General features: G+C 38.0%; 1 protein-coding gene across 3 annotated transcripts in view; it reads right to left on the bottom strand.

The window, feature by feature from the left end:
• The window catches only part of FRS2 (fibroblast growth factor receptor substrate 2), a 52771-nt gene that overhangs the window by 12386 nt on the left and 24970 nt on the right, over window positions 1–15415 (bottom strand). The window contains exons 2-4 of one of the 3 annotated variants that reach the window (XM_054086390.1): window positions 6312–6417; window positions 3701–3792; window positions 1720–1906 (exon numbers count right to left, since the gene is read on the bottom strand). In XM_054086390.1, coding sequence (XP_053942365.1) covers window positions 1720–1906; window positions 3701–3766 — 253 coding nt within the window. In that variant the 5' untranslated portion in view covers window positions 3767–3792; window positions 6312–6417. Of the gene's footprint in view, window positions 1–1719; window positions 1907–3700; window positions 3793–6311; window positions 6418–15415 lie in introns of those variants that run through there. The other 2 variants (XM_054086398.1, XM_054086406.1) reach the window with 2 other exon arrangements.

Genomic DNA, 15415 nt, shown 5'->3' with positions numbered 1-15415 from the left:
CTCCAATCCTGAATTATCTGTTAACTGTGCTCCCAAAACAAGTCAAGATTTTTATTACCTAGCACAAACTTAATGTTCCACCATCAGTGCATTCTTATCAACTTATCAATAAATATTATTTGAGATTAAAATGAAAACAAACAAGAATATCAGCTAATGCAATGCATAAAAGCTTCTAGGCAGTATTCAGAGTATTTTCAAATTAAAAACTTCTTGGTCATCTCAAAAAGTAAAGATGAAGTTTTGCAACTGTGCTCACAAAACCCAGTGTAGGTCTCAGGAACAATGCTCCGTTGCAAAATGGCAACAGAGAGAACAATTTCTGCCAGATTTTTTTTCCCCTCAATATTCACAGCATTTTAATATTACATAAGGAAGGCAAGAAACAAAAGAGGGAGGAAAGGGTTGCTACTCACACTGCCTGCTTAATCCTCTCAATTTAAAAAAAAAAAAAAAAAAAGAGGGAAGCAGAGAGCTCAATTAGACTCAGTAGAAAAGTCTGCAGACCTGCTAATAGACCATGGAGAAGAACATTCAAATTAGTATTTTCAATTGAATTTTATTAGTATCTATTTTACACATATAGTAAATCAGTAAATCCTGCAAAATAAATTAGTGTTTTTCTTCAAACAAGCTTTATTACTGTCCTCTTAAGTCTGAAAATTTAGTATGGAATGTACTGTAACATCAGAAAACATCTATAGTTCTTAAGAGATTAATTGAGAATACCTTCTAACATCTTACAAAAAATAACCTGCCTACCCTTCCTTTGACAATGAAGACTGACGAGATTTGTTTGTGATTGATTTCTTTAATCTTCCTGATTTTTTACAGTGAAATAAAAAAATGCAATTAGTAAATATCATGAGTGATAAAAAGAGTAATAAATGCTAAAAATATGTAAGAAAATAAAAATCCAATCTAATTTCAGAACGTATGAACACATAAGAATTCCAATTGCAAACAGCTACATCACAGTAGAAAGGCGCAAAACCAGGCCAAAACCACAACCAAAACAGCTCTTCTCTCAGGGACTGGTGCAGTGAAGAGAAGGAGAAGCCCGAATCTCCTCACTGGGAGCCAACCTTGGACAAGGCAGGCATTATATGGGAACTGGACAGGTAACCATCTTTTTCCAATTAAAGCCAAAGAAAAATATACTAAGCGTAGCCAAAGTTTACACACTTCATTTAAAAATGTGTCAAAATTTGAGAATCATTTCACTGATATAAACGTATTTGTTTTACGAAGAGGATGAAACAAAAGTGTGTTACTGCAGACAATATAATAGGGAAGGGAGATCCTGTTCATAACAGTGCTCCAGTCTTGCAACCTAAAAATAGAAAATTCTTTGAATTCCGAGGAGATTCCTCCAGATTTTGAGGTTTCACTGCCTCTCCCTGAAAGCCAGGTCAACCTCTGAGGTAGAACTTCCCTGTCAAAACCACGTCTTAAGCTGAGCAGAAGTATCCACACATACAAGCATGAAGTGCTCCAGACCTACATTGCCAAAAATTATGCATGACTTAAATCCTCGTTTTATCGTAAGACCATCCCTCAATAAGCTAACTTGCTTTTTTTCCAGAACCCACATTGACATATAAACCTACAGCCTTTATAACCCTTGCCTAAGGACAGGAAAATATACTTTTTTAAACAAAACTGTCTTCAACATCAAATACATTTCCAAGAAGCTTTATATACAAAAACTCCACATACCTTGTCCAGTTTGACACCTTCGGCCACTTTCAAAAGAGAAAAGATTTGAGTCATAGCCATAGCGACGGAGACAGAGGTAGTGCCATTTTACAGAGTCCCTTTTACGGGTGTACAAAATTAGTTCTGTATCTGTAAGTTCCATTATGCCAGAACCCAGTTCATTACCATCATCATCCACATTAATAACCTACAAAAAGGAAGTGAAATTGCATTAGATGAATATTTTTTTGAGCACCAATAGCACTACTAATAATTTTAATGTTCCATTGATGTGCTCCATCTGCTCTGACATTTTAGTTATAATCCTTGAGGCAAAAGTTTAAAAAAACCCTCACCAAACCAGTTCCTTTGTTTCCCCAACCCAGAATTAAAATAATAGATATTTAAAATCAACATGAATGAGACTGCATAACATTACTGTAAAATCTAGGGAGAAATTCAAAATAGGAGATTTTTAAGTTTAAATTTTTTTAACTGGTTTTATTTACAAATTCTAGTATTTCCACATGGATAAGGCATAACTCAGATAATGGAATCTTTCAGAGCCCCATTTCTAAAAAAAAATATTTGCTTTGTCATATAACCCCACTTACAGTTGGGAAAAGGAATGAAAAGGATAAAGGGCTCCAAGATAAAGCTTCCTTCACATACCTGTATTGCCTCGCACTGTGCTGAATCACCAGACTGTTTGAGATTTTATTTCTCTGCCTTTTTAAAGTCAACAAATAATTCAAATACTCCACGGTTATCTTGCATGAAAATGTGTATAAAGCTTAAACCCTTATTCTTTCTGCTTTTAAACCAGTTTGAGGTCATCTGCATCCTTTATGAAATTCTGAAGATGTATATTTTTCTCTGCATGTATTTCATCTCACTATGCTGTTTTTAGCAAGATTCTTTCTTACTCAAGAAAAAGTCTACCAAAATCTTCCCTATGGTATCAATTAATGTCAGTCCTTAAAGAGACATTTTCAACTTAAAATCTAGTCAACTGAAAAGAATTAGGAAGTTTCATCTGCCGCTGAGGCTTATGCCAACTTTCTTCATTTTGCAAATTACATTCTTTGATCTTCTCCCCCCTGCTGCTAAATCAGCAACCCACACAAACAATAGAGAAATTCTACAAGGAGAAAAAAAGGAACTAGTTACACAAAGTGATGTCAAATGCATTAAAAGTAAGAAAACAAAAAAGTATGTTTATCCTTCAGCTTTTTGTAGTGATAATATTAAAGATCTCTAGAAATTCCCATGGCTTTAAAGCTCACTTCAGTGTTGCCCTAAGGCAACACATGAATCATTTTTCACTGTGGAAGCATTACATTCCTTTGCCAACTTACAGAGACAGTTTGGAGGACAGAAGCAAATCCCACTTGTGTGACTACGCAAAGGTCTGTTTACTTTCAGTCACTGATTTCAGCAGCTTCATGTCAAGCTCATTGAACAAGTGTTCACAAGTTTATAAATTCCAGGATGTAGACATATTCATAAATAAAATTTCTTCAAGTAAAGGACAAAAGTTCTCAAAATGCTATTATAATCTGTAGTGATTCTCAAGTAAAATCAGCAATTCCTAAAGTTTCCCATTGCTCACCCCACATCTGGGTTTATAATCATACTTCTCTCCTGATGCTTACAACTCCCTTCTTAACTTCCATAACCCCTCAAAGGCAGCAACACTTAAATGGGCCCTACCAATGAAATGGAGATAGAATCAAAAGCACAGGGCTGCTGCTCCTTCCTGAAGGCCAAAACAGTCGTAAAAAAGCCTACCTTGTCTAGAGAATTCCTGTCACTACTGGTAAGAGAAGATTTCTCAAAGAAGCAAGGGAAACGTGTAGCCACAGACACCTGCAACTCTGCAACACTTTAACCATTTGGTAATTTCACCCTATTTTCATTTTTTACTTTTTTTCCATCACAGACCTACTTTGCAAGAAAGCAACAAAAGGATTCACTGCATATAATTCAGTGAGTTGCTTACCTTAAACTTGTTTCGATGGTTATCTGGGACCGTTTCTTTATCTGGACAGCTACAACAGCTACCCATGACTTCTTTAAAAGACCATGTGATCTCTAAAAGGGGGGAAAAAAGAAAACCCAAATGATTGTTTAGTTTAAGTAAAACCAGAGAACCAACAACAAAACAACTCAACATGAATTGCTTTCTGAAATTACAATTCTTCATGATGAATTTTGCAGTCATAAGTAATAAAACTCAACATTAATATTACAAATAGTTTTTTCAAGTTCACATAGATTTGGCATTAAGGAGTGACAACACTGAGCTGTTAAAAGTCCTACCAGTAACTCAATTTGAGGTTACTACCAAACAGACTGATTTGTCACCTCAATTCCCATGGTAGCAGCTTGGAGGAAAACAAAACCTAACAGCTTATTGGGTGTGATTCTCATCTCCTAAACTAGGGCCTTTACACAAGGCAACTACCTGGATCCCAATTCCGTCTAACTGAGCACTCCCTGGTTTAGACTGTTGAGCACAGCTCTAGTGACACCCATACAAGCCCTGGGCTTTTGGAGGTTACCAGGCACAGGCAACACAAGGAGCCCGCACAGCAATCCTGAAAGGCTGCCCTGGCTTCGGCAGCTCCAGGGCTGGCTTGCAACAGAGGGTGGAGGCGTTCCAGTCCTGCAGGCAGCCCTGTGCTGGCAGCCATGCAGTGAGGCTCTGTGCTTCCACTTTTAAATACTTCCCACATAGCAATGTACATAAAACTACGTATTCAAAGTCAAGGGAAGGAAAAAAAACATATTCAACACAAATATTTTAAATCTGGGGGGGTGGTGTAGGGTACTTCTATAAAGTTCTATTTGGATTATGTTACACAGTCTACTCCATTTGCCATAAAATAGTAAAATATTCAGGTAACACAGAACAGCATGGCAAAATTAAGGGAACAAAAATAAATATTTTGTAGTTTTGATATTTTCATGTAAAGATATTTTTTTGTATATATGGTAAAACTTTCATAAAACAGTATAATAAAATGTTTACTGAACCACATCTCAGAACTTGCCTCTCCTCCCTCTACCATCTTGCAGAAGGTGGCAAGTCTCATATTTCTTAAATACAAGAAAGTCAGACAAAAGAAAACTTAACCCACTTACATCATCCTTATGTTGGATAAGGACTAAAATTCTCACTACACAAATAAAAACTGAGGCAAAATCCTGGAAGAGAGCTAGTAAGTCAACAAGACATATGACATTAGAAATCAAGAAGGAAGACAACTGGCTGATAACTCTTCGTGACTAAAAGGGAAAAAATTCTGATGCCACCTTAAGGAAACCAGGACTTGCCTTCTAGACAGGCATTTGTATTAGCATGCAGCAGTAGTATCCAAGCAGCACTTTAGTCTGCTAAGAAATAAGGTGCAACGAATTCAAGGAAGAACAGCTAACTCTTCCCCTCTTCTTGACTAGAAAAGCCACCCAAAAGAGATACTGCTAACCTAGAGACTGTATAAATATGTACAAACCTACCACTAAACCCCTGGAGAGGTGAAATGGATAACCCGATGAAAGAGTAACAACATGCCTTGGATTAATCCAGTAAGAAAAAGGCAGAGTACCAGATATGTACTAAAAATCACAGATTCTCTAATGTAATTTCTGGCCATACCATTAACACATGCATTAATTTGACAGACCTTTTTTCCCTGACTTAATATGAAACTGAGGGCTCGATTGTATGCTTCTACTGTTGCAAAGAGACACTGCTACACAATCTTTTTTTGCATAGTGAAGTGATGTCTTGAATTTCATTAATCTGTCCAATCACTCTCACAATTACAGACTACTTTTAATAGTCTTCACGCATACATCCCATTATTATTTTATCTATCCCATTTTTTTTCCTCACAAATTCTGCCCGATCTTTTTAGAAAAGGAGATACTGATAATTAAACATATTACTAACTTCCTACCCTGGCTCCCCACAGTGCCTCACTGGAGTAATGTTCAGATGTTGGTCCTGTTAGCCTACTGATGCTACCCTACTTATTCTGAGAATTCACTGCTAAAAGAGCAACAGCTGATGATAGTTCAATGCAGATTAACAATTAATATATTAATTCCCCCATGCAGCAGTCATTTGCAGACACTTCTAGCAGCATTTAGACACAGATGCTTGCACTTAAAGCCCAGTCTTACACCTCCCCAAATGTTTTCACAAAGTGGAAACAAATGGATAGCATCATGCTGTTAAAGTATCATGGCTTGCTTCACATTCAGCATAAAATAACTGATAAGATCTGTTGGAGGCAAGTGCCTGCAACCTTAAAAAACAATAGAAAACCTTAACTGCAAAGCAGTTTGGGGAAAAATCACTAGAGTTGCAAGTAGAAAGCTGTAGTATATGAAGATGTATAACATATAGCCACTGTATCTCAAGAACGACAAAGAAAGGGTGTACAATCAATCATACAAGCTCATTATTCTGTCTCCACGAAGGTTTTCTGAATTATTTATATTAGACTAAGAATAGCAATGCTGCTTCGAAGGAGAGACATGAACCGTGGATAAAAGGAAGAAATGAAACAGCTAGGGAGCTGGCAGAATTAAAAATCACTCACCTAGATTTGGCCATTAATATTCCCAGCCTCTGCTGCAGCATCAGGGCTTCTGTCATACTCGAAGTGTCATGCTGTCTTGTCACAGAACTGATCATTTGACCCAGAACTAGAAGAGTACATAAAAAGTAATTCTTCTTGGTTTTAAGATGCCAGTTAGTAAACTAATAATATTACACAGAAGTTTTTTAAAGTTTTTGGCAGTATTATGTCAAGTGAGGTCTTTGTGGCCAGGATGAATCGTAAGCAGAGTTTTGGACAAGAGACTGATCTCTTGGAACTTCACCAGCATTTCAGTACCTAGCCAGGTCATGGAAGAAAATAATCTGGTGTCCCTTTCTGCAGTGTAGTCTCCCACACTGGAGACTGGGTACAGAATGAACGAAGAACGAGTGTAGTCTCCCACACTGGAGACTCCACTCGTTCTTTGTTCATTCTGTACCCAGTTTAGTGTGTGGAAATGACAGACGCAAAGCCCTCGTTATCTTTAGCACATATTGAACTAAACCAGCAGACAAACAGAACACATACAACTTACTCAGCTTAACTCCCTCTTGCTGAACATATACAAACGCTGACTTGTATGGCTAACACCATCCTTTCCCCTTTCCCTCCGGATTTTTGCTCCATTATATTAACCATAAACTGCTTACTTTCACTACACTCCCCGTTGCTGCCGGGTTACTCTCATACTGGCTATCCACTCAAATTTAACACCAAAAACTCAACTGCTGCTTCCATTAGGCAAACAGTTGGCAGCCTCCATTCTCTGTTAACACCGCCAGACAAGCACTTGATGTTTCCTTTGACACTGCTTCTTAAACTCAAGAGAAGAGCCAAATTCTCAGAAAAATACTTTATTATAAGCCTTTCCTATCAGCCTTTCAGGATGCCTGTGCAAACTTGCTCGAGACTTTGCAACTCTGCTTATCAATGCTGCTGCAATTCTTTGTATTCATCTGCCATCCTCTGCCTTGTACCTGGATTGAAAGCATTTTGGGAACCCAAAGTAGTAGTCCCAAACTCATGCCAAGTCCTAGGCATTATAACAGTTGCAGAATGCACTTATTATGGAGAGACTGTGCAAGAGAACAGCAGAAATTCAATACCAGTAAACGCAAAATAACCCACCTAGCAAAGGAGCTCTATTCTGTTAGGAAAGCTGAGTCCTGTAGTCACACAGTTCAACGAAAACACTAGCTCAACTGCTATCAAAGCAAATGAAACAGAATTGTTTGAAAATCACTAAAAGAGCTAAAGCAAAAATATAATTCTATTGTAGGAATCCACAGTGCACCCATAGATGTAGCAATGCATGAAATCATGTCTCCTCCTGCCAGAAAAGACAGTTAAACCAGAAATATGCTACTTGGACTGCTCAGCCTGAAAAAAAGAGACCACACGGGACAGAAAAGATGAGTACAGAGTTACAGGTGACATGGAGAAAATAAATAAAACACAACTATTTTCCAAATGCAAACATTAGGAAGCAGCACCTGACAAGATCAAAAAAAATACACAAAAGTACTTTTTGCATATGGTATATAATTAAACTTTACAATCCAAAACAACTTATGAGTTCCAAAACCTTAAAGATTTAGAAAGTAATTGGACAAATGGAAGCTCCATGAAGAGCTTTTAAACTCAAGGATGTCAACATCTGGCTCAAAAAGCCTCTTGAGCTGCAGATATTTAGAAAGGTCTTAGGGAACGATAATAACACGTTCCTTCATACTATTCCCTTCCCTATATATTTACCACTGGCTGTCAGAATTTGCTATTTACTGTTAGAAACAGGATACTGTACCAACCAATACGTCAAGTCTGAACCAATAAAGCCATTCTCGTTAACATAAAAAGATGACATGGACTCAATATAAATTTAAGTGCGCCACCATAAGACATTAAAAAAAGAAATAATTAACAACTTGTATTTAACTTGAAACTAAACCCTAGATTTCAAACATTTACAGAAGGATAAACTCACTGAACTGCTTGATAGGTATGTACAGTTGCATACACACACACTAAGCAAAGATTCTCTGCTGGACATTAAGTGGTATTTAGTATCAGGAACTTGCAGCAAGTCATATGCCCGTCCTGTTAATTTATTTCCCCTGTAGCCACAAGCTTTCTTGATGCTGGACAAAACTGTACACAAGTCGTATTCAAGACCTTTCCATGTGCAACACGTGCAGGCTTTCATTCTGCAATGGTCCTACCCAGCCTAGCTGGTATTATTTAACTATGTTTTTGGGTCAGGTTTCATTTTTGTTGGCTTAGCACACCAAACCAGGCTCCGCAGAGCATCTAGCAAGTGCCAGAGCCAGCTGGGGACAGAATCACAGCCTTAGTCACCTCTGCACAGTTTCTGGAAAACTTAGCCCCTTCACTAATCACTGGGATTTACTTAGCTTGAAAAGTTCCCTGCTAAAATCTTCAAGACAGGAGGAAGCAAAGAGGGAGTAGAAAGCTTGACCCACTAATTCTGGTGGAATCTTACCAGTAAGGCACTAGAAAAATAATAAAATCAAAAATTTTCACAGGCAAGCTACACTAATGCAGGTGTGTTTGCACTGGTATTTATTTACCCTGATATTTTCCTAGCAAGGTTTTAAAGCCTTCACATGGTTTGTCTATCTAAAGCAGACCAGCCTGTTTCAGTTACCTAAGAACAATTCTTAAAGTGATGTAAATTAAACAGAGGTTTAACAGATAAAAGAAAGCTCACTCAAATTCACAGCACCTAACTTCTTGTAAACGTAAACCAATAACAAAATTCTCTAGCCAGGTGTTTCCAATCACAAGTTAACTATTTACTCTGTTTGGGATTTTTTTAAATATTCCCAGATTGCAAAATATTTACCCAAACTTAAACATACATGGAGAAGCAGACATTTCCACAGTCACAACCCTAAAAGTTGATCTTTTCAGTTATGTCTACAATGTCAAATTTAGGAGCTGTAATTTCCCATTCATGAAGCATCAGTGGTGGTTGGGTGCAGTCATGCAAGGAGAGGGAAGGCGATGAAGAGCATTCTCTGCTTCTCCCTAACACAATCACTACTGCACTGCAAGGTGAAAATCCCAGGCAAGACAAACCAGGACCAACACTAATCTAAGCCTTGTTAACAGGAGTGAGAATTAGGAACTGCCATAACTTCAATGAGTTATTACTTGGCTTTATAAAGTAAAACATGTCTCTCTCCCTCAGACTAAGCAGTGGCAAAAAGTTATGCTGATTTCTGAAAAGGTGAGGAGGATAAGGAAGTCACAGTCAAAAGCTTGTAGAAATTCTAACACTTGCAATTCTGCAGTGGCACTGGGTTGGGGATGGTCTGAACAATGTGTGTGTATCCCTCATGTAAAAAATGCCATGTGGACAAGCTGCAATTGCACTTCTTTTGCTCATGATAAGTGGTCACCCCATTAAAGTCAGCTGACAGTTGCAAAGCTGATCTGAAAACTGACATTAACTTAGTTCCGCATGCGCTGGTTGTAGAATCAAACATTAACTTTGGAAGGCATTTTCTGTATGCATTAATGCCTAGCACACACTTCTCAAAAATCAGAAGAGGAAATGTCTCAGACCAAAGCATGCCTCAGAAGAGGCAGAAAGAAACAAAGGTGCCTACTCTGTAAACTCATTTTTTAACATACTGTGGCCTTCCAAACCACTGTGCTGTCACCTCTGTAGGTCTTGCTTTCAGACCAACAAGTAGAGAGCAGAAAACATAACTGAAGTGCACTGACATTAAGGTGTTCTAGAATATAAAACTGCAGTTAAAAGAAGGCTTTTTCCTCCTTCGTAAATTTTAATATCTAGAAAGCCCTACGAATTCAATGGAGAAACTAGCTGACAATCATTTCAACCTATTCATTCACATATTATTAAGCATTTAATTTGATCACAGCTAAGTAATATTAACACACTCGTACTATCATTTTTGCCTACAAAATTCTCAGTTGCCCAATTTAGAAGACTACATCTACTTTTAGAGTGTCAGCATTGACCATTTTCAAAAATTGTTTTAGTTGGCCTATGCGATTAAAATAAACAAACCAATTAAAGGACAATCCCAATCATTAGAACACTGAACTCCTCTGCACTTTTACTTCCTACTCTCATTTAAAGTATTTGCTTAAAAAAGTAGAATAAAAAGTAGTATTATAAAACCCTCATTTTGCTGGAAATAAAGCAGTTATGATAAAATACAATCCAAATGTTGTTAGTTTTGGAGGTATATTTCAACTGCAATCTCACTGACAGATTATTTCAACTTTTTTAATCATTTATTTAACCAATTACATTTAGCATAGTGACTAGAATAGTATTTTTCAAATTTATAAAACTTGAAACCGCCTTCATATTTCTTTTGTCTTCAATAACAGTGCAACAAAGTGACCTTCATAGTTTAAACTCTGCCACTTCCTAAAATACATTTCTCAAAATAGGTTCCATAACCACTGTGAAGCATTAGCCATAGTTTAGCTAAACTTGAAACATGTCAGCCATCGTGCTTGATACCAACACTAAAATCAAATCATTACAATTCAGAAAACTCAAAAATTAAGTCCATTTGAGATTTTTTTCAGCTGTACCACTCCTACAATACTTCAGTATTTCAGAACAATAAAATTGGATTCTCACAGCTCTTCACTATCAAAGCCTGAGTAGAAAGACAATATTCAACTGAAGTTTTATTAACATGCTCTTTAAATGCAAGTTATTTGCATGGTTTCAACACCTGTTTCTTTAACTTCACAAATAATGCTCAGATCATTCAAGTAAACAAAAAAAACCTGAAATGAGTTGAGGTTGACAACTTCAGAAGAAATCGTCAAGTTTTTTAAAGGGAAAAGCCCCATACTTCAGAGAAAAGTAGAGTAAACAGACAATGTAGCAGTTGTTATCAATATTGAGGATTGTTTCAATATCATAGCTTTCTTCCGTGAAATTCAAGTTATTGCCTACGGGACAGTATGAATGACAAACATTTATTGTTTTTTAAAAAAAACCCAAAGTTTTCAGATATTTTTAAATTCACTTTTTCCAAATGTTTTAGCTGCAGAGTTTTGTTTGTTGGCTCTTTTCAATTTAATGTTACCTGGTTATAATAGTGACAAAGCAGGAGACTAACCATTTTTTCCTCCCATTTTTTTTTGGTCGTCTATAAAGGTTAGTTATCTGGGAACACGAGATCCATGTATGAAGACAACTGTTACTTAAGAAAAAAGTTTCCTGCTGAAACCAGTGTGTGTGGGAGTAAGAAAATTTAAAAGCGGACAGCATGTTTTCTTCCAAAGCTCTTAAGACTTGGAAATAACGGACTCCACAAGCTGTTTCAAACTCAAACTGTGCCATGTTTATTTTCATGTACCATGTAAAAGACACTATCACAGAAGGAAAAGTTTAACTTGCACATGACTCTCCCTCCTAGGGTCATCAATGCGAGGCACTTTTCATCATGAATAGTTCTCAAGAGCAACTGGCAATAGCCCTCACAATAGAAATACAGAAGTTCACTTGAATACCTAACAAAACTGGTTTCTTTCACAGAAAGCATAACCTTGCAGCTATAATAACCTGCGTAAAGTGGAGCACGTTTGGCTAAGACCCCAATTTCATCCTTCTGTTTGATGGTTATAACAGTAAGTAGGGACCCACACCTCCCTGGAAAATCAGAAGGCTCCTGGGAAGCCTTCCTGAAGCCTTTACAATTGCCTTGCCATAGATTTAAGCCAGATATGAGCCATGTTTTCCTGCTACACAGTAGAATCTCTCCACATAAAACTTGCGCAGGCAAGCTATGAGTGGGTTTTTTATTCCTTGATGCCTGTTGTGTGAACCTGGTTGAAATGGGAGAGCTCGAGAGTGGTGCCCCTCCAAGTGAGGATGCAGCCTCAAATCTCAAAAGAAAGTGGGAGACAACAAAATTTATTTTTTCCTAAAAATCCATCAAAAAGCCTCCACTAAGAGAGAGACAGTTGTATTTGCAGCTTAGGGGAAGAAATGCATCTCCACAAAGGATTGTCTCAAGCCCAAGAAAAGCTCTTTCTCCTGATGCTGTGGGGTTTGAGAATTACCAGACAGCAGTAGCAAATTATTAGCACCTATATAAAAATAGGCACAAATTGGTTAGCATTAAGTTAAACTACCCCTTCTGCCTTCCACCAAGCATGTCAATGCTTATAAGCTCCTTAAAAATAAATATTGTTCTCCTCAAAACTATTACTTCAGATAGTTAACACTTAAAATACTTTAGGCAGGAACAGATCCATCACATTTCTAGATTCTGCCTCTTACAGACCTTTTTGGGTTTTTTCTACTTCACTTCGGGTAAGACTTATATAAAAATTAAATTCTTTACTTCAAGTGGAAAAGTGCAAAGGAAAATCTAGGGGGCATGAAAGGAAAGGTTTTATTATTTAAGTAGACACCAAATTCATCCTGTAGTTTAGGTCACTACTTAAATGCTATCAGTCAATGTCTTTGCACCACAACGACTGACCTCTTTCTATTTAGTGTGTTAGAAAGTTCAGTTTGCACATAAACTAGACACTAGGAGTAGACAAATAATTTGCAAGACAAGTGAACACAATGAAATAGGAAAAATTAAGTTTGATAATTTCCTCTTCAAAATTTGTGGCCACTGAGGGTTTACATATATAAGGGATTCAGACAAGAAGCATCCCCAATTCAGACCACGTATTACAGTGACCATCAGTACACCTGCCTGGCATGTGCTGTAAGACTCCTCTCGTATTCAAAATTCCTGGTGACAGAGGTGACCTATTCAAAACAAGAAATCTAACGTCCTTACAGTTGCATGACTGGCTTCCCCTCAGCTTCTGTCTTCTGTTTCCCCAATAGTGAGCCACATTACATAGCCTCACATAGGATGCTGAGGATCTGGAGCGTGTCCAGAGAAGAGCAACAAAGCTGGTGAGGGGGCTGAAGAACAAGTCTTATGAGGAGCGGCTGGCAGAGCTAGGGTTTGTTTAGCCTGGAGAAGAGGAGGCTGAGGGGAGACCTTATTGCTCTCTACAACTACCTGAAAGGAGGTTGTGGAGAGGAGGGAGCTGGCTTTTTCTCTCAAGTGACAGGGGACAGGACAAGGGAGAATGGCCTCAAGGTCTGCCAGGGGAGGTTCAGGCTTGACATCAGGAAAAAATTAACGGAAAGGGCCATTGGGCACTGGAATAGGCTGCCTAGGGAGGTGGTCACGTCACCTGCCCTGGAGGTGTTTAAGGGATGGGTGGACGAGGTGCTGAGGGTCATGGTTTAGGGAGTGTTAGGAATGGTTGGACTCAATGACCCAGTGGGTCCCTTCGAACCTAGTGATTCTATGATTCTATAATACAGAACCTGCTCCTCCCTGAAGCTCATTCTGGTACATCTTTCTCCTCTTTTAAACTCTCGCAGTCAGAAATACTTGAATAAAGCACACCCAAATCCCTATCAACACATGAGAAGTAATTTTCTCAGCTCAGAGTTTTTGAGCATTGTCGATGCTAATGGTTATTCTACAGCATGGAATAATTTCACCCAAATACTGTCAGAGAGTAAGTACAGAGTATAAATCTGAGCATATATAATTTCTAAACTCATTACATCCTCTACTCATTAACCAGAAGCATCACTACAGCACAGCAACTTTAATTTTTCCACAAAACAAATTTTGTATGAAAGTGGAAGTCCCACAATTGTTTGAGACAACAAACAGACTAATAAACAGCAGAAGCAACTTACCAAGTAAGAAAATGTTACCCAGTAGAATAGTGATTGTTGTATTGCTACGTTACTCCTTTGAGAAGATAGGTGAAGAAGGCTGAAATGGTGCTGCAATCAGTTCTTTGAGTCTTGCTGGTGGCCGAATACTGCCCATTTCATAACTGGCTAATACAACGGATTAAATGGATAACCTATTTATCTGATGTGGCATGTCCTGCGTCTTCAGATTCGTGATGTAATCCATGGTGGCAAATTCTATATGATTTAAGAATCCTGGTATCCTACTTAGGACTTAAAATAGCCCATACTTTGACCTTCTGTTTATTTTGGCTAACATATCTTCACTACCACGAAGCCAAGTTCTTTCAATTGGAAAACAAAACTTAGGTTTCTGGAATACGGGACTCCCACGTACCAGACCTCACATGCACATAAGAGATGTAGCACCAAAATAAAGCATTTGCCCTGAACTAGTAATTACTGAGTGTGGTCAGCCCCAAGAGACTCACTCCCCAATGGTCACAAAAAGGACCTCTTTACTTTATAATTACCTGGAAAAAAAAATAAAACATTTCTGTACATCAGCAAAGACTGACTAATTCACTTTAACATTTGGAGACAGAACAGACATAAGAGGTGCCAGAGCTGGAATGTTCTCCTCTGGAAACACAAGGGTTTAAAGGGATACAAGTGTTCAGCAGAAGACGAAGAAACTCCTGAGAAATACAGCAAAAGAGGCACAAAATGCTTTCCTTGCCTGCTCACGCATGCTGCCATCCTTCAAATCAAATCCTCCTCCTTCAGGTGTCCTGGAAGGTTCTTCCCCTGCACGGTCTGACAAACAACAACATAACAATTCACCCCAAACCAGCAAATGCATTTTGGGGAGATGGCGGTTTTGATGATAAAGCCAGTTGAACTGAGGTCAGACATTATCCTTGCCCTTCATCCACTTGGCAGCCATTACTAAGAAAATTAATATTGAAGGTGCCTAACTACTCAAAGGATGAAAAAGCAGCAGTGCTAACAAACCGTAACAGAGTTAAAAACAACAAGGAAGGAGATCCAAGAAAAAAAACTACTGAGAGTTTGGTACCACTGGCTGCAATCATGGAAAACAAACTATGAATGGCAGAGGTGAAGTTGCAGGATCTCATTTCTAACTTTGCTTCTGCTAACAGGTGGAGTTTTACCTCAAGACTTTATCGAATGAGCATGTTGTCAGACTTATGATTAAAATACAGTAATAAATGTACACTCCTTTTCTCTCCTTAGCCCTTTCCAAATTGAAAAAAACCCCAAAAACTGGCAAAACCCAACCTAAACTGTAAAGCCTTCTGGCTCCTACGAAAACAAAACTATTGCAGCCACA

This window comes from Cuculus canorus, chromosome 1 (genome assembly GCF_017976375.1).
Source record: "Cuculus canorus isolate bCucCan1 chromosome 1, bCucCan1.pri, whole genome shotgun sequence".
Lineage (NCBI taxonomy): Eukaryota > Metazoa > Chordata > Aves > Cuculiformes > Cuculidae > Cuculus > Cuculus canorus.
This window is presented reverse-complemented; position numbering and strand designations above follow the sequence as displayed.